The following is a 22,025-nucleotide window of genomic DNA, read 5'->3' on the forward strand; positions in this document are numbered from 1 at the left end:
ACATTTCGTGATATGTGTGTAATATTAGGTGTAATGGGCATAATTGATTTGTCACAGAGCTATGTATGTGCTTCGGTTGCAAGGCGTGAATATGCGGCGGCTATGCAAAATGGTTCCAAACTGGCGGAGCAGATGGCGAAATTAGAAGAGGAGCGGTCAGGGAGAAAGATGGCTGAGGCGAATCGGGACGTGCTTGTGGAGGCCATCAAGAGGTTAGAAGCAGAACTGGCAGAGGCAAAAAAGAAGGTGACTACCACAGAGGAGAAGCTGGTCAGTACTGTTGGACTCGAAGTAGAGCGAAACAAACTGAAGGCTGACTTGGTGGATATGACCAATATGTGGATGGAAAAAAGTCAATTCTGCGTTCAGCATGAAGCCCGCATGGAGAAGCTTAGCAGTATGATGAACGACCTTGAAGAAGGTATTGTGTCGTTGCAAACCGATAAGGAGATCTTAGACAAAGAGAAGACAGAGCTGGAGCGAAGGGCAAACAGTCTTGAGGCCAACGCAGCGGACGCCAAGAAGCAGAAGCTGGAAGCTGAACTTCTTTTGGGGAAGAAGTTGAAGGAAGCAGAAGAGGCGGTAGCCTAAGCCAAGAAGCAGTTGGAGGAGATGGCAGAGGTATGCGACTCTTCTTTTGTTACTGATGAATTAGAAAATAAATTGGCACATAAAACACGTGTGTTGATTCCGTAATGTTTTTGCTTTTGCAGAGGGCAGCAGAGGCAGCGCTTGAAGCCACTAGGCAGCGTATTCGAGATCGGGAGATCACCGAACGCAAGCTTGTGAGGGTGGCTGAGGTAGATACTGCGAAGTACCTGGATCTGGCATTGCGTAATAAGAAGCAGACCCCAGAGGAGAAATGGGCAAAACTGGAGATGTATTATAAGAGCGTTGATGTAAAAATAGGAGAGTATGACGTCGACAAGTATTTGAATGAACTTGGGGATTTGCAGATTTCCTATCCACCGTGCCATCTAGAGAAGTTGAAGCTGAGGGGCGACGCGCTGGGGTCGATGTATAATGTCAATGGGGAAGCCATTGAAGATAGTGTTGCCATTGTGGCATCTGATCAGAAGGCATCAGGATCTGCGTCTGTAGCAGAGGGCAAGCCAGAGGGTGAAAGAGGTGCCGTAGAATGAATGACACTATTGTTTTGTTAACTTTTGTCATGTTTTGCTGTGAATTAATTTCTGTATATACATTCTTTGGGCTCATTAGGCCACTAGTATGTAGTTGATTGTAATAGAGCAAATTATCAATACAAATAGAACTTCGTTTCCTGTTGGTTGTATTGGTGTGTGTACTGTATGTGTGTGTTGCTGTTTAGGACTTAATCGACAGCGTGATGACAGGTGTGAGTCGTACGATTTACTCAGATCAGAAGCTTCATAGACCCTTTAGGCCATTGCGTGCGAAATACAGCGAAAGGTTATACAGATGGTGGGAGAGGATGCCCAGTTAAGTGTTTGTGTGAGTGATCTGTCTTGGTGTTTTGATGAAGGGTTGGAGCTGACAATATTGTTGTTGCAGGTGAGCACCGTGAGTGGACGAAGGTTCCCTTTTTGAGGAGAATCTTTGACAACCCACAGTGGCTTTACTCAACATGGGCTATGGAAGAGCTTATCAGAAGTGGCATCCCGTACTACATATCGTGTGAACGCTATGGGTTAGGCCATCCGAAGCTAGAGAGTGCGATGGCAGAGTACATGCGTCATATTGAGTGGGATTAAGTATGGGCAAGAAAATAGTTGTTCATAGAAAATAGATCAATTATGAAATCCGGAGTTAATATTGTCGTTAATGTAATATAACTTATAAATAACAACTTTTGATTTATTGCTATTTTTGAGTATACATCGCCTTCTGATTTCATGCTTAGCATCTGCCAATTTAAGTTACTGTACAAATATTCGTTTTTATTTATTGAGAAAGGAGTTGAGTAAATATGTGTGCCCATACTTGGCATCTGCCAATTTAAGTTATAGTGATAAGTGTGTCGTACTCCTGCGATGTTGCCATTATTGTTGGGTGGCAGACCTTCTTACTCGTAGGGAGTTGTTGTAGTGGTCTTGATCGGAACGGGCTCGGTCTTTGGAGATGGAAACTTTCCCATGAGGTCAGAGGGGTTAATGTGATCCAGACCGAATGTCGAGGCAGATGCAAAGAGGTGAAAATTGCGAGGCAGGTATCTTTCCAATGCACCCATACCGTGTAGTGTGGTGAGGGGTCGTTTGGGCTGCCGCGTATCCTGACAGAGGCACCCATTGTGTAGGATATGGGTGCGACTGCGGGAAAAGTTCCTCCCAGCCTTGGATTGCCAAACCAGTTGGTGTATATTACTGTGCATTATTATTGCTCTTTGTTTATTGAAGTGTAGGTGTATGTATTGAGATTAAAGACATATGGTGTATTGCTAGGGGATGTTGGCAACTTCAAGCATTAGATAATTGTTTATTTATAGCAATTGTGGTAGGTGGTTTTTGAGTACACGTGAATAATGTTACAAAGTTAGGAGAGGATATAATTGAGGAACCCTTTTGAGTAAAAATTTAATTGTCACGTGTCTGAATTGGTGAAATATGGTTGATAATAATGCCAAGGAATTGAATATACAAGAGAAATTTAAAAGAATGTGAAAAAATGGAAAGTTGTTGTATTACTTTTGAATTGCACAGTACAACTATTAGCAATAATATTGCTTCAAAGACATTGAATTCCAAGTACGTGGTACAATTTTCCCACTACGTACATTCTTTAGAGTGTAAGACCCTCTGCCTAGTACTTTAATGATTTGGAAAGGCCCTTCCCAATTAGGCTCTAGCTTCTTCTTGTTGCCTGTGACCTTACGCAGAACCCAATCACCTTCTCGAAATGTGCGTGAGTGGACCCTTTTGTTGTAGTAGCGTTCTGTGACCTTTTGATAATTCTCTAGTCGTAATTGTTCCATGGTACGAGCTTCTTCTAGAAGGTCCAGGTTGTGCAGCAATTTAATGTTGTTTGTTGTTGGGTCAGATGCGATCTCTGTCCGAAGTGTAGGTAGACCGACTTCTGTTGGGATGACGGCCTCTGTTCCATATACCATGGCGTAGGGAGATTCCCCCGTGGAGGATCTTTTTGTTGTCCTATAAGCCCATAATACTTTCGGTAATTCTTCTACCCACGCTCCTTTTTTGTCTTCCAAATTCTTCTTAATGTTGGCAAAGATGACTTTGTTGGAAGCCTTTGCTTGACCATTGCCCTGTGGGTAAGTGACAGAGGCGAAGCTTAGCTTGATCTTGTACGTGTCGCATAGCTCTTGTACCTTCGCATTTTGGAACGGAGTTCCATTGTCCACGACTATCTCCCACGGTATCCCAAATTGACATATAATATGCTTCCAGATGAAGGACATAGTGTCTGTTTTGCTGACCGTGACGTACGCCTCTGCCACAACCCATTTTGTGAAGTAATCAGTGGCTACAAGAGCATACCGCCTTCCACCAGCAGCCTTAGGTAGTTCACCTACTACATCCATACCCCAATTTGCAAAAGACCAAGGTGCAACGATGGAGTGTAAGGTTTGAGCAGGTTGATGGATGGTGGGTGCAAATCGTTGGCATTTGTCGCATTTTTTGGCATAATCCCGCGCTTCTGTCATCATGTATGGCCAGTAATACCCTGTTGTAAGTGCCTTGTGTGCCAAGCTCCGTCCCCCTGTGTGATTTCCACATGTCCCCTCATATATTTCCTCTAATAATTTTTTAGCTTCTGATGGGCGCAAACACCGTAGGTATGGGCCGTTGAAGGATTTTCGGTACAACGTCCCATGAATCATGGAATAGCGTTGTGCCCGAAGGCGCAGAAGCTTTGCATATTTTGTATTAGGTGGGAGCTCGGAGGTGGTCAAGTATTTTATGATCGAATATATCCAGCATTCAGGTTCTGATGAGGTTGAATAGACTTCCATGTCTTTGCTTGATTGACTTATAGATATGGAGGACTGGCGTGTGCATCCTCCCGCAGAAGCTAACTTGGCAAGGGCATCGACCTTCTGATTTTGCTCCCTAGGTACTTGTATGAGTTCGAACTGGCGAAAATGCGATCGTAATTCAGTTACCTTTTGTAGAAGGCTAGCCAGATGGGGTGCTTTGGTATCGAAATTTCCAGCCACTTGCTCTATCATAAGCTGCGAGTCGCCTCTGACATTCAGACGTTGGATGCCCATTTCTCGTGCGAGTTCTAAACCATAGATTAGTGCCTCATATTCTGCTTCATTGTTCGTCGTGGATTGCTCTAAACGAATGGCTTCTTCAATTTTGAGGCCCGAGGGAGCTTCTAATACGACGCCAATACCAGCCCCTTGGGAGTTGGATGCTCCGTCAGTGTACATCGTCCACACCCATTGATCTTCTGATTCTAACAATTCTGGCAGAGCGTCAGGGATGAACGACTGAATTTCAACCAGGAAGTCGGCGAGTACCTGTCCTTTTTTAGATTTTCGTGGCGAAAACTGAATATCGTACATCCCTAGTTCAATGGCCCATTTAGATAACCTCCCAGAGAGGTCGGGCTTACTCAATACCTGCTTTAATGGATAGTCTGTATATACAATGATGGTGTGGCTTTCAAAATATTGTCGTAACTTCTTCTTTGCCGTAAGGAGTGCGAGTGCCAACTTTTCCATCATACTGTATCGGGTTTCAGCGTCCAAAAGCATCTTGCTGCAGTAGAACACTGGCCTCTGACGATTGGCTTCTTCTCGAAAGAGGACAGAACTTACAACGAATTGTGAGACAGACAAATATAGGAATAAATCTTCATTAGCAATGGGGGAGCTCAATATAGGAGGAAAGCTCAAATAAGTTTTCAGTTCTTCTAATGCTTTTTTCTGCTCTGGTCCCCAGGTGGTGTTGGTAGATTTCTTTATGCATTGTAAGAAGGGTTGGCAACGGTCAGACATTCGTGATATGAATCGACTTAATGCTACTACTTTGCCGGTCAGAGCATGTATGTCACGGATGGTTCGGGGCTCTTTGACTTCTGAGAGGGATGCAATCTGTGCTGGGTTTGCCTCGATGCCCCTCTGACTGACGGCGTATCCCAAGAACTGTCCAGAGGACACCCCAAAGACGCACTTAAAGGGGTTTAATTTCATTTTATAAGCATCAAGGACGTCAAAGCACTCAGTCAAGTCGTCTATATGTGTAGAGCTTTGTTTGGACTTGATGACCATGTCGTCAATATAAACCTCCATATTTCTCCCGAGTAATGAGGAAAACAGCTTGTGCATCAGCCTCTGGTATGTTGCGCCTGCATTCTTTAAACCGAAGGGCACAACTTTGTAGGAATATAAACCACCCTCTGTTATGAAAGTCGTGTGAATCCGATCCTCTGATTTCATGGGGATCTGATTGTATCCAAAGTAAGCGTCAAGGAAGCTCATTCTTTCATATCCTGTCGTGGCGTCTATCATCTGATCGATCTTTGGTAGAGGGTAGCTATCCTTGGGACACGCTTTGTTTAAATTTGTGTAGTCTATGCATACTCTCTTTTTCCCATTCTTCTTTGGGATCACGACGGGGTTGGCAAGCCAACTGGGGTATAAGCATTCTTCGATTGCCCCCGTGCTCAGGAGCCGTTGGACCTCCTCTTGTATGACTTGATTCACCTCTGGAGCGAACCTCCTCTGCTTCTGCTTGACGGGTGGGAAGTTGTTGGAGATATTCAGGCTGTGACTCATGACGGAAGGGTCTATTCCGGGCATGTCATGTGGAGTCCAGGCAAAAGTTCTCATTCTGGTCTTGAGAAATCGTATGAGGGTCTACCTCTCATCTCCAGAGAGCTTGGTACTTACCAGGACCATTTTAGAGGGGTCAACGTCGTCTAGACCCACTTGTTCTAAGGTATCAAGTGTAACTTGGGGTTTTTCTTGGTCTTCTTCTAGATTGATTCCTTTTAGGCACGTTGGTAGGTCCTGCTGTAATTGCTATTTGTCAGGGGAGTTGTCATGGGAAGCAGAGCCAGAGCTATTTATTTCTTTTAAGGTAAGGAAGCACTTTTTGGCCTGCTTCTGGCAGCCTTTGATGTCGACGATGTATCGCCCGTTGAGTGATTGACACCGCATCACCTGATGTAGAGTTGAGACTACCCCCTGCATCCGGTGGATCCAATTTCTCCCCATGATGGCGTTGTAACTTGTGGTGGAGTCTATAATGAGAAAGTCTACTGGCAGGGCGCGTTCTGCAGCTACCATAGTTAATCGAACGACGCCTCTTGGATAGACTCTTTGGCTATTGAATCCCAAAATGGGCATGGTGGAGGGCCGATCTGATTCTCCTCCAGCCCCATTTTCTGGAAGGCTTCCCAGAAGAGGATGTCGACCCCACTGCCCCCGTCGATCAGAACTCTGCCCAGCTGACAGTGGTCAACTTGTAGGGAAATGACGAGTGGATCATCATGGGGTAGGTGGATGCCCTTCAGGTCATCATCGGTGAAGGTGATAGCAGAGGCTGGGTAGCCTCTGTCTTCTAAAGTGACGAGATTGACCACGTGGCCTAATGATTTGTATCGCTTCACTTGTTCTTCCATCCTTTTATGGATTTTAGTTGCATGCTCTTGATTATCAGTGGGTTCTACGATCCCGTGGATCATAGGGACTTGCTTAAGAGGCTCCTGGGTGCTGTCAGAGGCTGTGTGCACGGGGTCTGACGCCTGCGGAGCGGGGGCAAAAGCTGGGTTCTGCCGCGAGGCGCCTGGTCTGCCTGTCTCCTTGATGTATTGGGTAAGCCTCCCGCTCCTCATGAGGGCTTGGATTTGATTGTTCAAATTGTGGCATTCAGCGATCGTGTGACTGTGATCTTTGTGGAAGAGACATTATCTGCTTTTATCCCTTCTGTCAGATGGAGTGGTAATTTTGTAGGGCTCTCGCCAGATAGGTCTGTCTTTATTTTCTTCATAAATGACTTCCTGCGGGATGGTGTATTCGAAGGATGGGTATCGTGATGGCTTTCGATCCTGTCTTGGCCTTTTTCCTTCCTTCGTATGATCTGTTTGGTTCTGTTTCCTCTTGTCATCCCTGGCAGGTGGTGGAGGATTATTTGTTGGCGGAGCAGAGATGAGGGCAGTCTTCTTCTGTGCACGCTCTCGAAATTCTAATACCCTGAAGACGCCCTCGGCTCGGGTCTGCACGTCTGCCATGTCGTATGGTGGTGTCATGGTGAGATTCTCATGTAAGAGTGATCCCACCTGCAGGCTTTTGACGAAGAGATTGTCTGCGGTGAGTGGGTCGACGTCGTGGATTTGATGCACGAGGTCAATGAAACGCTGTAAGTATGCTTTCGGATGTTCATTCTCCCCCTGTTCAATCCGATAGAGATCGACCATTGTTCTAGGCGCCTCTCGGTTCGCGCTGTACTGCTGTAAGAAGGACCGTCGGAGATCACTAAAACTGTTGAGTGACCCGGGCTTTAATTGTCGGAACCATAACAGAGTTGGCCCAGAGAAAGTCGTTGAAAAGACTTTGCATTGTATGGCTTCGTTATTAGCTTCTAATGCCATCTTCTGTTGAAATTGAAATAGGTGGTTTAGAGGGTCTCCCTTTCCATTGAATGCAGGCAGGGAAGGGATGACGAAGTCCCGAGGCTTTGGCTCATTCAGAATCCATTCCGAGAAAGGCGATTTCTCAATGGTTCTTGATACTAGATCCAAATGTTCGGTGGCGTAGGTGGATCGCCCATCTGAGAACTTCTGCATCATTTCCCTCATCATGTCTTCTTTCCAGCTGTCCAAGAAACAGATCGAGGGAACGCGACCTTCAGAGGGAGAATCGTGCGCGACTTGAGGTGTGGTGCGTTGAGGCCGGACTTCGGCTGCTGGCTGAGCGGGTCCAGTGGGTTCTGCTTCTGCCCGCCCATGCGTGTCAGAGGTTGGGGCTTGTCGCTCTTCGGCCCCGGAGGATGGCGGGATGCCTTGGAATTGCCTGTTACCTGGGTTCATGTTTTGATGTGGGGAATTAACGCGGTCGATTAGAACGTCAGATCTGCTAGAATCAAGATTCTCGTGGGCTTGGGTGTTGCGAGTCGTGTCAGCGGACCTGCGCAGCTCAGCAATCTCGGCTTCGAGCCTAGCTTGGGCTTCGGTCAGTGTCTTGATTGCTTCGTCGGACCGCTGTTGGCTCGCCTCCAATAGACGACACATCCTTTCGATCTGGTCGCTCATGTCCGTCGGAGGGACGCTTTATGCGACTGGGCCCGAAACTCCGTTGCCTTTTGGTGGCATGATTTCTGGGTTCGTAGTGGATCTTGATTTCTTGGTTCGACGACGTGACTAAGGCCGATATGTTTGTCGTTCCCACAGACGACGCCAATTGTTGGGGCAACAATTTGTCTTTCTATATCTGGAAGTAAAAACCCAACGATGAATGATAACTTGCTTCTACTCCGGTGATAAAATCTGCCTTTGACTCGTCGGGATCACCTGTAAGAAAGACACTCAGATGCTTAAGTCAGTTCAAAATTCGATCCCTTTCTCCTCTCAAAATCTCATATTTATAGGATGAAATATACAAAGCAGTTAGTTGGTTCAAGCGAACCCTGGAAAGGGGGAAAGAGAATAATTGAATTTCCCTCCAAAAATACCGACTTTTAGAATGTCTCGCTCAGGGGTTAGAGGCGCGGATTGCCTCTGACCCACAGCTTCTGCCTTCGGAACCTCTCTTTGTCAAAACGCTCCGTTTTGAATATTTGATAAATGAGGTAAGTGTTTTCGGGCTGAACATTTTGCGCCCAACAATATTTTATTAATTTTTTCAGTTTTAACCCATAAAAGTATGTCGTTACAAAATAATATGTTGCTTTTGCAGGCAGTTCCCTTCCTTAGAAAGAGAACTACATTGATATTGGTAAGAACATATAATACCTGATTATTAATGAGAATTAAAATTTATTATCGGGTGTTGAATCGCTTGATGCTGTCATTTTTATTTAAAATTCTAATTATTATTATTTTCACTAAAGAAAGTAAACTCTGAGTATATCGATTTACACTGTATATATGAATTTTAAAGAACCCACGTACCAAATTTTCAATTTTTCTTTTCGCTATGTAATTCAGTAAATATTAAATCTATATCTTTATATCTATATCTATATCTATATATATAAATGAGAGTTTCGATGAGATTATGTGAGACTCTAAAACTTATTCAAAGCACTCTTTCTATTTTCTCATTTAATCTAATTTTTATTCATTTTCTATTTTCTAAAATATCTTAACAATTAAAAATATTAATATATATATACATATTAATTTAATTTGCTTAAATATCTTAACTACTTAATCATTGAAAAATACTAAAAAAAATTAATTAAAAATTACATAATAGTTTTCGATTCTCTATATATCTATTTTTCTGATTATATTATAATTATGTTTTTTATTCAAAAGTGAATAGTTTTATAAAATATTATAATTATTATCATCAATCATCAATATTTATAATTGTATTTTTCTCTTATTTGATATTTTACTTGTGAAAATAAGATATTACTAATGACATTATTTGGATTTGTGATTTGTTTTTATTATAATAAATAAATATTTTATAGATTGTAATTTTAGTGGACATTCCCGCAGCAACAAAAGATGCGAAGGTTGATGTGAAACACGAAAAATTCTTTTTAGAAATAAGGAACACATTATGAATGAAAAATAATATTACTAAAAATAAAATAATGCACAACAACAAAAATAATAAATGTTTATTTAAATTATTTATGTTTTTTTTAATTTAAATGTAATAGTTTTACAAAAATATATATTAACAACATGTATAATTTAATTTAAATTTGATTTATTTCAACGATGTATATTTTGAATTTAAATTTGATTAGATATTTCATTACAACAACTATTTATTTAAATTATAAATATAAGTAAACAATATTTTTTTCTCATTTTTTATATTACTTTTTTAATTTATAGCTATTAATTTATTAAGGAATTTTTTTTTATCTATTTTGTCTGTTCTCTTTTTTCTCATTTTTATTTTAATAAAAATTATAATAGATAAAAATATCTACATATAATAATAATATTAATAATAATAAAATCTATCTATTTATATTTTAACTTTTTGACAAAATACAGGATCCAAATGTTAACTTTTAACAATAAAATATTCAAACGGGTGGTAATCAACCAAATTATACGTGGTTCAAATAATCTATCTTTACATTCCTATTTTTTAATTTTTGACAAAACACAAGGTCCACAAGTTAATTTAAAAAAAAATTAATGGTCAAAATTGGTAAACAACTAAAATACAAGGTTCAAAATGGTGTAAACCCTTATAGAAAACATAAATTATATATATTTATATAATTTACTTTTTATAAATAATTTTTAACCTTTTGAATAAATATATGATCCACAGGTTAATTTTTAAAAATAAACAATCAAAATGAGTAATTGGTCAAAATATAGTGTTCAAATAATAGATTTATCTATTTCTATTTTAATATTTTGACAAAACTTGAGGTCTACAAGTTAATTTGTAAAAATAAAAGTTCTAATGGGTGATCGACTACAATATAAGGTTCAAAATAGTGTGAACCTTTACAGAAAATAAAAATTATATAAATATATAATTTAATTTTCATAAGAAGTTTGAACATTTTAAATAAATACATGGTCCAAAGGTTCATTTTAAAAAACATAGGGTCAAAACGGGTAATGAGCAAAAATACAATGTTCAAATAATCAATCTATCAATTCCAATTTTTATTATTTTGACAAAACACGAGATCTAAAAGTTAATTTTTATAAATAAAGACTTTAAACAGGTAATTGGCCAAAATAAATCTTACACAAAATATAAATTTTCTTATACATAATTTAGACTTTTTATAAAAAGAACTACGCAAAGCGTATAATAATAATAAATAAAAGTAAATGTACAACAAGCTTTTTGAACTTTGTTTTCAGTACTTTAAAATTTGTCAGAATTTTGCAAAAATCTACAGGAGGTTCGCTATACAATAACAGTGAACACCATCATGAAATAAAAAATTATGGTCAAGATGTCTTCACATGTCTATATAAAGAACATGTTGTACGAGTATGGTCAAAATGAATCACCATCCCACAGTCTCCCAAAAAATATTTTAAAATATATATGTTTTAATAATTACAAAAGACTGCGCAGAGCGCGGTTATATTTTCTAGTTTAAATAATAAAATGTATTCTTCAAATTAGCTCTTCATGTAGGGTAAGAAAAGAGCTCCTTTAAAAAATTAATTAATATTTTGTTGTTTCTACCTTACTTTTCTCTCTTTTCAAGATTTTTAATTTTTTTTCTTTCTTTTAAAAAAAAAACAATATTTTAAAAAAATATATTTAAATGATGTAAAAAAAAAAATACAAATAATCTGATATATGGGGTAATACAAAAATTTGATGTAAAATAATGAAAATGAGATTTAGCGTTGTATTTTGAAAAATAGAATAGAGACTCTATTGTGAGTGCTCTAAGAATTCTTCTCTTTCCGAACCTAGGTGACTCCCTAAGCAAGAGGCCAATAGGAATAAGAATGCATTAGTGATGGCCTCTAACTAACAAGAACATTTTATAAGATTCATTGATTTCTTATTCATAAAAGTGGAAGGGTTACCTGATAAAAAATGTTTATTTATTATGAAAATATAATATTGTAAACTTTTCACTTTTTAAATGCATGTCGATTTCTAAATATAGCTAGTATCTCTCATTGGTTAGAAACAACATTAATTATGGTAAAAAAATAACTAAATTCGAAATTAATGTAGAAAAAAATATTTACCTGTTGGTGACTTGCTATACCAAATCACTATGTTGCCACATCATCATAATTGTTAATACCCTTCTATAAATAGTAACTATTGAGAAGTCTTCCTCATACATTTATATACCTAATTTTTTTTATCAGCAAAGATATGAAAATTGGGCTTTTCCCACTTCCGTAACTAACAACTCTATTAAATACTCTTTGAGGTAGTTAAGATGTCAAGTGTTAGTGTGTTAGTGGTTCAACTCATAAATTTATTTAAAAAGTCTTATTATTTGATTTTAAAACCAGATAAATCAAATTTTAAAAATAAATGTAATTAAAAATAATAAAGATAAAACAAAACAATATTTAAAATAAATAAATAAATTTTAAACGAAATTGTCATATAATAAATCTTGTATACATAATTATTTTGGTAAAAAAAAATAGCTATATAATAAATCTTGTATATATAATTATTTTGCTAAAAAATAGCTATATAATAAATCTTAAAAAAATATCATTATATCCCTTAATAACTAATATTTTATAGATGGTGTTAAACTTAAGGGGTAAAATAATTATTTTGTCATGTATGGGGCAAAAAAATAGTGAGTCAAAAGCTAAGGGGGGTAAAAAAATACCGACCTTGCTATTTAGGGGGGCAAAAAAATATTATGTCAAAAGTCTTGTATTGCTAACAAAAATTGGGAAACAAATCCACTAATTGTTCTTCATATAAATATAAATATTTTATTTAAACTTATTATTTTATAAATTTTTGGTTGAAGACAGTGAGAAGGGGAGTCCGGTTTTGACTTATATGGTGCAATAATACACAAAATTTTAGGTGAAGGACTAAAGAAAAGAAAAATAAATAATTTTCCATAATGATAATAACAAAATATTCCCCCATTCTTTGAGCGCATGTGGATCTTAGCATTTGTCACCATCTTTTTTAACTTGAAGTTTCATTATTTTGTGGATACTAACAATAAAGTAGAGCATATAGGTAGGTCACACTTATTTAGTTAAATAGTGACAAAACATAAGACATATCCAATGCCTCATTAGTTTACACATTATTATTAAATGTCTCACTCACTTCTATTATTCTTTTACTTGTTTTCAAGTCCTTACTAAGGACACACTAACTTATACACCAAACTTTTACTTCAAATGCTAATAATGCAGTTGCAATAATGCCTGCAGAAAGTTAATCCTATGTAGAATTTGGGGACTTGAATTGAAGCTTTGGATAAAGCAAGATTGAAATCTTAAAATTGGTCAAAAACTGTGTAATACTTTTTCGCCAAAAGATGTTATCCTAATGATGAAAGAAATTAAAAAAAAATATCTTCCAATTGTTCTTGAGAACTGATACTAGTGTGAGGCTTAATATATGTGAGGTGAGAGTTTATTTGTTAATAAATTTAGTTAATAAGTTTTTTAATATGAACAAATTGTTCTCTTTTATAAATAATTAAGTCATTAAAATATTTTGACATAATGTAATTGGACCAACGTACAATTTTTTTGAAAATAAAAACTTTAAAGTTAAGAAAATTAAATTATACTTTAATTAATAAAAATAAAAAATGTATTCAAATTAAATAATAAAAAATTATATTTCCTTTACCCCTCTCCTCCTTCCTCTTCTTCTCATCTCCTCTTTTACTTGAAACACTGTCTAGATTGCACAAATTTCTTGAAGAAGATGGTTGGAGATTTAAGTCTCATCATCAACGTCAGGGTACTTTACTACCGCATATGACTTTACCGCCACCCTCAATGAACTCCTCATGTTCTAGGCTTCAAAACGTAGTACCACCCACCTCACTAAGTCTTCCCTAAATATAGGTTGAGTGGACGACAGCGCTGCCACTTTGTGGTATCAAGAACTATGTCAATTAGTTTGTTTGACAAGATCTAGATTTGCCCATTATTTAATAAAAGTGCATGTCTTAATGAACCCATTTTAAAAAAAAAATAAAAAGATGAAGGAGAAAGAAAAAAGAAGCCATGCACTTTATAATGGGAAAATTTGGGTCAATCGTATTAAAAATAATTTTATCAATAATAATACTATGAATAATTAGTGAAAAATCAATACACTATTATCTTTACATATTGAACATTTTTTTAGTCTTTTCTTGTATTTTATTTTATTTTATTCTCATCTAATATAATCTAAGTGCAGTCCCAACAATTGCTGCAAAATAGAGAATCCCTTAAAAAAATTAAAGAGGCTACTCATAAAAATGTCTACAGCAACTACCTCATACAACTTCTTCATTTTAAATAATGAAATGTATTCTTCAAATCAGCACTAAGAAAATAGCTCCTTTAAAAAAATTAATTAATATTTTATTGTTTCTACCTTACTTTTCTTCTTTTCAAGATTTTTAATTTTTTTTCTTTCTTTTCTTTAAAAAAAAGAATAAACAATATTTAAATGATGTAAAAAAAAATATAAATAATGTAATATAAAAATTTGATGTAAAATAATGAAAATGAGATTTAGCGTTGTATTTTGAAAAATAGAATAAAAACCCTATTGTGAGTGCTCTAAGAATCCTTCTCTTTCCGAACCTAGGTGACTCACTAAGCAAGAAGCCATTTGGAATAAGAATGCATTAGTGATGGCCTCTAACTAACAAGAACATTTTATAAGATTCATTGATTTCTTATTCAGAAAAAAAAAAAAGCCTCAAAAGATTTCATAATGATAATAAACAAGAAAACCAAAGATGAAACATTCAAGTACTATTTAACATAATAAACATCAAGAAGGAATAATGAGTAATGAGGCATCTAATGCAAATAAAAGGGAACCATTCCTTCAAGCATCTTTTTGTTTTTCGCAAATCAGCATATTTTTCAGTCCTTGTATGGAACAGGAGTCCTATGTGTCTCAGGCCCTGCCTCCATATCATCCCAAAGAAGATCTGACAACTTCATTGTCAACTCTCCAACTATTCCTGTCACCATAAAACAAACCAAAATAATCCTTTGTAAGAACAACTTTGTTACTTTAATTCAATCTTTAAGACAAATAATAACCGGTGAAAATAGAATAATTAAAAAAAATGGTCATTTATTAATTTTTTAAATATCACTTTGCAAAATGACATTCTTTTAAGAATATTTGCAAAATGTTTTTCGTGACAAGGTATCAAGTATTTTTGATACAATTTCGGACGTGTTAGATAGGATGACGAATGTATTTGTAATTGGTCCAAATAATAATAAAAAACTATTTTGTCAAGCAATTATAATAAAAAGAAACTACAATGTAAAAGTGACTATAAATAAATAAAAAATTATTTTGCCAAGCACTCAATATAGAGTAATTGGTTAATATAACTTCTTTTTTACTGCCACTTTGTAAAATAGTACTATTTTGATAATATTTTGCAAAATGACCTTCTAAATTGGGTGTCGAGTATTTTCGACAATGTATCAAGTGTGCTAGACTAAGTGTCAAATGTGTGTGGACCGTCATTTTGCTGTATATATATATATATAAATGTATATGTGAAATATTGTGCAGTGTGTAAAAAATAATAGAAGCTATTTTGTCAAGAACTTGATATATATGTATGTATATAAAGTTGTTACCATCTCCAATGGGTTGCTCATCCCACGTGATAATGGGCAACACAGGCAGTGTGCTCCCCACAAACATCATTTCAGTGGCTCCTTTGGCTTCTTCCACTGCAATATTAGCAAGTTTAACACCTTTCAAAAGCCCTTTCTCAACCAACTTTGGGGCCAATTCAATAAGTCTTTTAACAGTGCAGCCACTCAGGATCTTATCAAAGAAGGGGACAACAAGCTCCTTTTCACTTGTGATAAAAGCAACATTCACATTTGGACCTTCTGCAATGTAGCCTTCCTCATCAACCCAAATGGAAGCAAATGCTCCTTTCTCCTCAGCTTCCATCTTTGAAAGTACATTTGGGAGATAATTCACATTCTTCATTGTTGCAAATTGTGGCGACTTCATTGGTATGGTTGAGGTTATCACTTTAACACCTTCCTTACATTGGGAAAAGTCTTCATTAATGACTACTGCATAGAATGCTGGTGTTGGACACCCTGCAGATGAGAGCAAAAAGTTTCCAGGACCTGCACTCAACCAATATCTCAATGTTCCTTTCTTATGCTTTGATGCTGCTGCTAGTTGCAAGAGAATGCTTCGAAGAGTTGATTGAGGGAACGGCGAGGAGACTTCGGCTTTTGAAGCTGATCTTAGGAAGCGGTCAAGATGGTTGTCAAGTTCATACAAGTGTCTGAAAGAAAGAAAAAGGAAAAACATGATAGATTAGTGAAGGAATTTCTTCCATCCAAACAAACTCAATGTCTAGCCTAAGAACATGCTTAGCTAATTAATGAGTTACTTTGTTATCAATAGAGCTTTAATATCAGAAAAAATGATACCCAACTCATTTTGCCTTGTAAGAAAAAGATTATATTGATCAAATAGTTTGTAACTTTTTTAAGTACTAAATTATTTGTTATCATTGCAACCAATATTAGGCAATAGAGATGTCTCCCAAAAGTTAGGCAATAGATGTTTAATATCAGGAAAAAGGACACCAACTAGTTTTGAAATGTAAGAAAAAGATCACATTTATCAAACAGTTCGTAACTTTTTTGAAGTGCTGAACTTTAATTGGTATGTAAGAAACAAGTGAGGCTAGGGCTTACCCATTTAACAAAATGGCTGTATCAAACACTCCATGGCCTCTATGAACCATGTGATCATCTATTGGAATCATCATCATGGCAGGATCCAGAATGATTCCACCAAAAATACTGGAGTACATAGCAGGGTAAGGTTGCTTCTTCACTGGGCTCCACTTTTCATGTAGTTTTGCAAGTAACTAATTGAATTTTAAGAAAGAAAAAAGATAGCCTTCAGTAACAAATGCAATTTTTTTTCAATACAATTTTGAGATGATCAACATATCTGATATTAGAGTCCTTTTGTGGTTCCATGATGAGTAATTTATATGTCCAAAAATATCAAGTCTGATAAGTCCTATGCACAAAAATTAATATGAGATAATCTCTGGAGCCAAACAGAAAGTTTCCTGAACCATTGGTATATTGCTCTCTCTCTCTCTACTGATATTCGTGATCCATTAATAAACCAATCATATAAGTTCCCCAAAAATCCTGTTTTTACTTTTGTTTAGCAACAAAATACACCATCAAGTGTTCTCCAGAAAAAAGTGACCCTTCAACAAAAACATTTACATAGAGACAAACAATATATATTTATATCTATACATTTGAGTACTTTCAGTGACCCTAAAGAGAACCGATAAAGGAAGTTAGGTTTTTGTATTCTCACCTCAGATGATGACTGAAACACATGAACTTCAAGGTCACTGCCACTGTCAACCTCCATGGCTTCCTTCAAAACAACTAAAGAAAATAAGTAGAAGCATAATTAAATTGATCAAGGATATGGGTCATCACAATTCACTCCCACTTGCTTAAATACACACAATTAGAATCTAAGGTTACCAAAAAAAGAAAATTCAGATCAATGCAGATTTCAAGGTAGAGAGGAAGTTGAAATGCAGGGTCTCAAATGATGTGTGAAACTTTTGTGTAACTATTTATATAAGAACAATTGGGGGATTTGCCCCAAACTTTTGTGAGTAATATATGAGTAATATAATTTGGTTATTTACGGAATGATTTTTTATTTGTAGTTGTTAATTAATATTTTTAAAAATAAATTTTGATTTTTTTAAATTGTTGGAAGGGTTATCTGATAAAAAAAAATTTATTTATTATGAAAATATAATATTGTAAACTTTTCATTTTTCAAATGTATGTCAATTTCTAAATATAGTTAGTATTTTTCATTGGTTGGAAACAACATTAATTATGACAAAAAAATAACAAAATTCGAAATTAATGTAGAAATTTTTTTTTACGTGACTTGCTATACTAAGTTACTATGTTGTCAGATCATCATAATTGTTAATACTCATCTATAGATAGTAACCATTGAGAAGCCTTCTTTATACATTTATATACTTAATTTTTTTTATGAGCAAAAATATGGAAAATTGGGCTTTTCCTACTTCCGTAACTAACAACTCTATTAAATACTCTTTGAGGTAACTAAGATGTCACGTGTTACTTAGTTAGCAGTTCAACTCATAAATTTATTTTAAAAGTCTTATTATTTGATTTTAAAACCAGGTAAATCAAATTTTAAAAATAAATGTAATTAAAAAGAATAAAGATAAAACAAAACAAATTTAAAATAAATAAATAAATTTTAAACAAAATTGTCATATAATAAATCTTGTATACATAATTATTTTGGTAAAAAAAAATAGTTATATAATAAATATAAATAATTATTTTGCTAAAAAAATAGCTATATAATAAATCTTGAAAAATATCATTATATCCCTTAGTAACTAATATTTTATAGATGGTGTTAAACTTAAGGGGTAAAAGAATAATTATTTTGTCATCTATGAGGCAAAAAAATAGTGTGTAAAAAGCAAAGGGGGGTAAAAACTTAACTCCTACCGGTAGGGCTCTCAGTGTTTACAACCCGTGAACAGTTTTTGGCACGATTTTTTTTTATGACCGTGTATATTGTAGCTATTTAGAGCATTCTGCAAATTTTTAGAAAATTCCGAATAGTTTACAGTATCGAAAACTAGGTTCAAACATGTTGTTGCACGCGTGATTAATTTTTTTTATGCGCGTGTAAAACAACATGTTTGAACCTAGTTTTCGGTACTATAAATTATTCGGAATTTTCTAAAAATTTGCAGGATGCTCTAAATAGCTACAATATACACAATCATAAAAAAAAGTCGCGCCGAAAACTGTTCAAGGGTCGAGAAACATTGAAAGCCCTACCGATAGGGCATAAAGTGAAGTCCTATAGAAGAATTATCCGCTTTTTAGAGGGCAAAAAAATACTATGTCAAAAATCTTGTATTGCTAACAAAAATTGGGGAACAAATCCACTAATTGTTCTTCATATAAAATATAAATATAAATATTTTATTTAAACTTATTATTTTATAAATTTTTGGTTGAAGACAGTGAGAAGGTGAGTTCGGTTTTGACTTATATGGTGACAATAATACACAAAATTTTAGGTGAAGGACTAAAGAAAAGAAAAATAAATAATTTTTTCATAATGATAATAACAAAATATTCCCCCATTCTTTGAGCGCATGTGGATCTTAGCATTTGTCACCATCTTTTTTAACTTGAAGTTTCATTATTTTGTGGATACTAACAATAAAGTAGAGCATATAGGCAGGTCACACTTATTTAGGTAAATAGTGACAAAACATAAGACATACCCAATGCCTCATTAGTTTACACATTATTATTAAATGTCTCACTCACTTCTATTATTCTTTTACTTGTTTTCAAGTCCTTACTAAGGACACACTAACTTATACACCAAACTTTTACTTCAAATGCTAATAATGCAGTTGCAATAATGCCTGCAGAAAGTTAATCCTATGTAGAATTTGGGGACTTGAATTGAAGCTTTGGATAAAGCAAGATTGAAATCTTAAAATTGGTCAAAAACTGTGTAATACTTTTTCGCCAAAAGATGTTATCCTAATGATGAAAGAAATTAAAAAAAAAATATCTTCCAATTGTTCTTGAGAGCTGATACTAGTGTGAGGCTTAATATATGTGAGGTGAGAGTTTATTTGTTAATAAATTTTGTTAATACATTTTTTAATATGAACAAATTGTTCTCTTTTATAAATAATTAAGTCATAAAATATCATATTAAAATATTTTGACATAATGTAATTGGACCAACGTACAATTTTTTTAAAAATAAAAACTTTACAATTAAGAAAATTAAATTATACTTCAATTAATAAAAATAAAAAATGTATTCAAATTAAATAAGAAAAAATAAGAAAAAATTATCTTTCCTTTACCCCCTCTCCTGCTTCCTCTTCTTCTCATCTCCTCTTTTGCCTCTCTCTCTCTTTGTTGACTTCAATGGTGGTTTGCCCCAGCCACTTTATGGCGTTTTGCAATCCATGGATAGATGATGTCTCACGCCGCTATGAGGAGCCTTCCAAAACCCTGAACTTGAAACACCGTCTAGATTGCACAAATTGCTTGAAGAAGATAGTTGGAGGTTTAAGTCTCATCATCAACGTTGGGGTATTTTACTACCGCATATGACTTTACCACCACCCTCAATGAACTTCTCATGTTCTGGACTTCAAAACGCAGTACCAACCACCTCACTAAGTCTTCCCTAGATATGGGTTGAGTGGACGACAGCACCGCCACTTTGTGGTATCAAGAACTATGTCAATTAGTTTGTTTGACAAGACCTAGATTTCCCCATTATTTAATAAAAGTGCATGTCTTAATAAACCCATTTTTAAAAAAAATAAAAAGATGAAGAAAAAGAAAAAAGAACTCATGCACTTTGGTTGTGTTTGGTAAAATTTTTGTTTTTGAATTTTTTAAACACAAAAATGAAAATATTATTTTATTTTTGTTTTTTTATTTTAAAAAAATAAAAATATGTTTGGTAACTATTTTTGTTTTTAAAAACAAAAAATAATAAACGTGTTTGATAACTTTTATTTTTATTTTTTGTTTAACAATATAATGTGTTGATTTGAAGAAGAGAATAAAAAACTATTTAAAAAAATTTTGAAAGTGAAAATTTTTTATTTTCAAAATTTAATAAATTTTAGTTAAAATTTAAAAAAATAATAAATAAAAATAGAGTTATCAAACACATTTTATGTTTAATTTTTAAATTTTTAATTAATTAAATAAAAAACTATTTTTTAAGTGTTACCAAACTACCCCTTATAATGGGAAAATTTGGGTCAATCGTATTAAAAATAATTTTATCAATAATAATACTACGAATAATTAGTGAAAAATCAATACACTATTATCTTTACATATTGAACATTTTTTTAGTCTTTTCTTGTATTTTATTTTATTTTATTCTCATCTAATATAATCTAAGTGCAGTCCCAACAATTGCTGCAAAATAGAGAATCCCTTAAGAAAATTAAAGAAGCTGCTCATAAAAATGTCTCCAGCAACTACCTCATACAACTTCTTCATTTTAAGTCCTATCCACAAAAATTAATATGAGATAATCTACGGAGCCAAACAGAAAGTTTATTGAACCATTGGTATATTGCTCTCTCTCTCTCTCTACTGATATTTATGATCCATTAATAAACCAATCATATAAGATCCCCAAAAATCCTGTTTTTACTTTTGTTTCAGGAATAGCAAAAAAAAAAACACCATAAAGTGTTCTCCAGAAAAAAGTGACCATTCAACAAAAACATTCACATAGAGACAAACAATATATATATTTATATCTATACATTTGAGTACTTTCAGTAACCCTAAAGAGAACTGATAATGGAAGTTAGGTTTTTGTATTCTCACCTCAGATGATGAATGAAACACATGAACTTCAAGCTCACTGCCATTGTCAACCACCATGGCTTCCTTCAAAACAACAACAGAAAATAAGTAAAAGAATAATTAAATTGATCAAGGATATGGGTCTTCACAATTCACTCCCACTTGCTTAAAAACACACAATTAGAATCTAAGGTTACCGAAAAAAGAAAATTCTGATGAGCTGCAGAATTCAAGGTAGAGAGGAAGTTGAAATGCAGGGTCTCAAATGATGTGTGAAACTTTTGTGTAACTATTTATATAAGAACAATTGGGGGATTTGCCCCAAACTTTTGTGAGTAATATAATTTGGTTATTTGCGGCAAAAAATACTAATATTTTTGGTTTTATACCTTTATATATCTAATTTTTTTATCAGCATGCAAAAATATGGAAATTTAGGCTTTTCCCACTTCCGTAACTAACAACTCTATTAAATACTCTTTGAGGTAACTAAGATGTCACGTGTTAGTGTGTTAGTGGTTCAACTCATAAATTTATTTAGAAAGTCTTATTATTTGATTTTAAAACCAGATAAATCAAATTTTAAAAATAAATGTAATAAAAAATAATAAAGATGAAACAAAACAAAATTTAAAATATATAAATAAATTTTAAACTTTTTTCTTCTATCGTTCTCTCCTCTCTTCTCATTTATTCTCTGTTCTTCTTCTTTTGCTCTCCTATATCGGAGTTGGGCGGAGCTTAAGGCAAATTTAGAAGTGAATATAGGCTTCAGGTGAGGACGTGTGAATCTT

The 22,025-nt window shown here is 34.7% G+C and overlaps 4 protein-coding genes across 7 annotated transcripts; 1 reads left to right on the forward strand and 3 right to left on the reverse strand.

The window, feature by feature from the left end:
• Positions 1 to 475: 475 nt before the first annotated feature.
• Positions 476 to 1,283, forward strand: LOC133802116 (uncharacterized). The gene is made up of 2 exons (XM_062240365.1): positions 476 to 621; positions 714 to 1,283. The coding sequence occupies exons 1-2, from the start codon at positions 613 to 615 to the stop codon at positions 1,140 to 1,142; spliced, it is 438 nt and encodes a 145-aa protein (XP_062096349.1). The 5' UTR covers positions 476 to 612; the 3' UTR covers positions 1,143 to 1,283.
• A 1,069-nt stretch (positions 1,284 to 2,352) lies between these two features.
• On the reverse strand, positions 2,353 to 5,776 carry LOC133800136 (uncharacterized). Its single transcript, XM_062238101.1, has 2 exons — positions 2,753 to 5,776; positions 2,353 to 2,433 (listed from the first exon to the last, which is right to left on the reverse strand). The coding sequence occupies exons 1-2, from the start codon at positions 5,774 to 5,776 to the stop codon at positions 2,353 to 2,355; spliced, it is 3,105 nt and encodes a 1,034-aa protein (XP_062094085.1).
• Positions 5,777 to 6,855: 1,079 nt separating this feature from the next.
• LOC133800137 (uncharacterized) lies at positions 6,856 to 8,199 on the reverse strand. Its single transcript, XM_062238102.1, has one exon. The coding sequence runs from the start codon at positions 8,197 to 8,199 to the stop codon at positions 6,856 to 6,858; it is 1,344 nt and encodes a 447-aa protein (XP_062094086.1).
• A 6,231-nt stretch (positions 8,200 to 14,430) lies between these two features.
• LOC133800518 (D-amino-acid transaminase, chloroplastic-like) lies at positions 14,431 to 21,315 on the reverse strand. 4 transcript variants are annotated; one of them, XM_062238499.1, is made up of 5 exons: positions 21,253 to 21,315; positions 17,150 to 17,212; positions 16,501 to 16,676; positions 15,409 to 16,082; positions 14,431 to 14,768 (listed from the first exon to the last, which is right to left on the reverse strand). In XM_062238499.1, exons 1-5 carry the CDS (start codon positions 21,307 to 21,309, stop codon positions 14,668 to 14,670), a joined length of 1,071 nt encoding a protein of 356 aa, XP_062094483.1. In that variant the 5' UTR covers positions 21,310 to 21,315; the 3' UTR covers positions 14,431 to 14,667. The 4 variants fall into 4 exon arrangements, with proteins under 4 accessions (XP_062094483.1, XP_062094486.1, XP_062094484.1 ...); XM_062238502.1 differs by lacking the exon at positions 21,253 to 21,315 and adding an exon at positions 17,326 to 17,459; XM_062238500.1 differs by lacking the exon at positions 21,253 to 21,315 and adding an exon at positions 17,326 to 17,450 and having other exon boundaries at positions 17,150 to 17,208.
• Between the last annotated feature and the right edge of the window lie 710 nt (positions 21,316 to 22,025).

Source organism: Humulus lupulus, chromosome 9 (genome assembly GCF_963169125.1).
Source record: "Humulus lupulus chromosome 9, drHumLupu1.1, whole genome shotgun sequence".
Lineage (NCBI taxonomy): Eukaryota > Viridiplantae > Streptophyta > Magnoliopsida > Rosales > Cannabaceae > Humulus > Humulus lupulus.

Excerpts from the sequence above, each read along its gene's own strand:
- LOC133800136 (XM_062238101.1), bottom strand. The coding sequence starts at position 5,776 with ATGAGAACTTTTGCCTGGACTCCACATGACATGCCCGGAATAGACCCT. Across the intron at positions 2,434-2,752 it reads GGTCTTACACTCTAAAGAAT|TTGCCAACATCCCCTAGCAA; the intron begins GTACGTAGTGGG and ends TAATGCTTGAAG.
- LOC133800137 (XM_062238102.1), bottom strand. The coding sequence starts at position 8,199 with ATGAGCGACCAGATCGAAAGGATGTGTCGTCTATTGGAGGCGAGCCAA.
- LOC133800518 (XM_062238499.1), bottom strand. The coding sequence starts at position 21,309 with ATGGTGGTTGACAATGGCAGTGAGCTTGAAGTTCATGTGTTTCATTCA. Across the intron at positions 17,213-21,252 it reads TGTTTCATTCATCATCTGAG|GAAGCCATGGAGGTTGACAG; the intron begins GTGAGAATACAA and ends GTTGTTTTGAAG. Across the intron at positions 14,769-15,408 it reads TGAGCAACCCATTGGAGATG|GAATAGTTGGAGAGTTGACA; the intron begins GTAACAACTTTA and ends TTATGGTGACAG.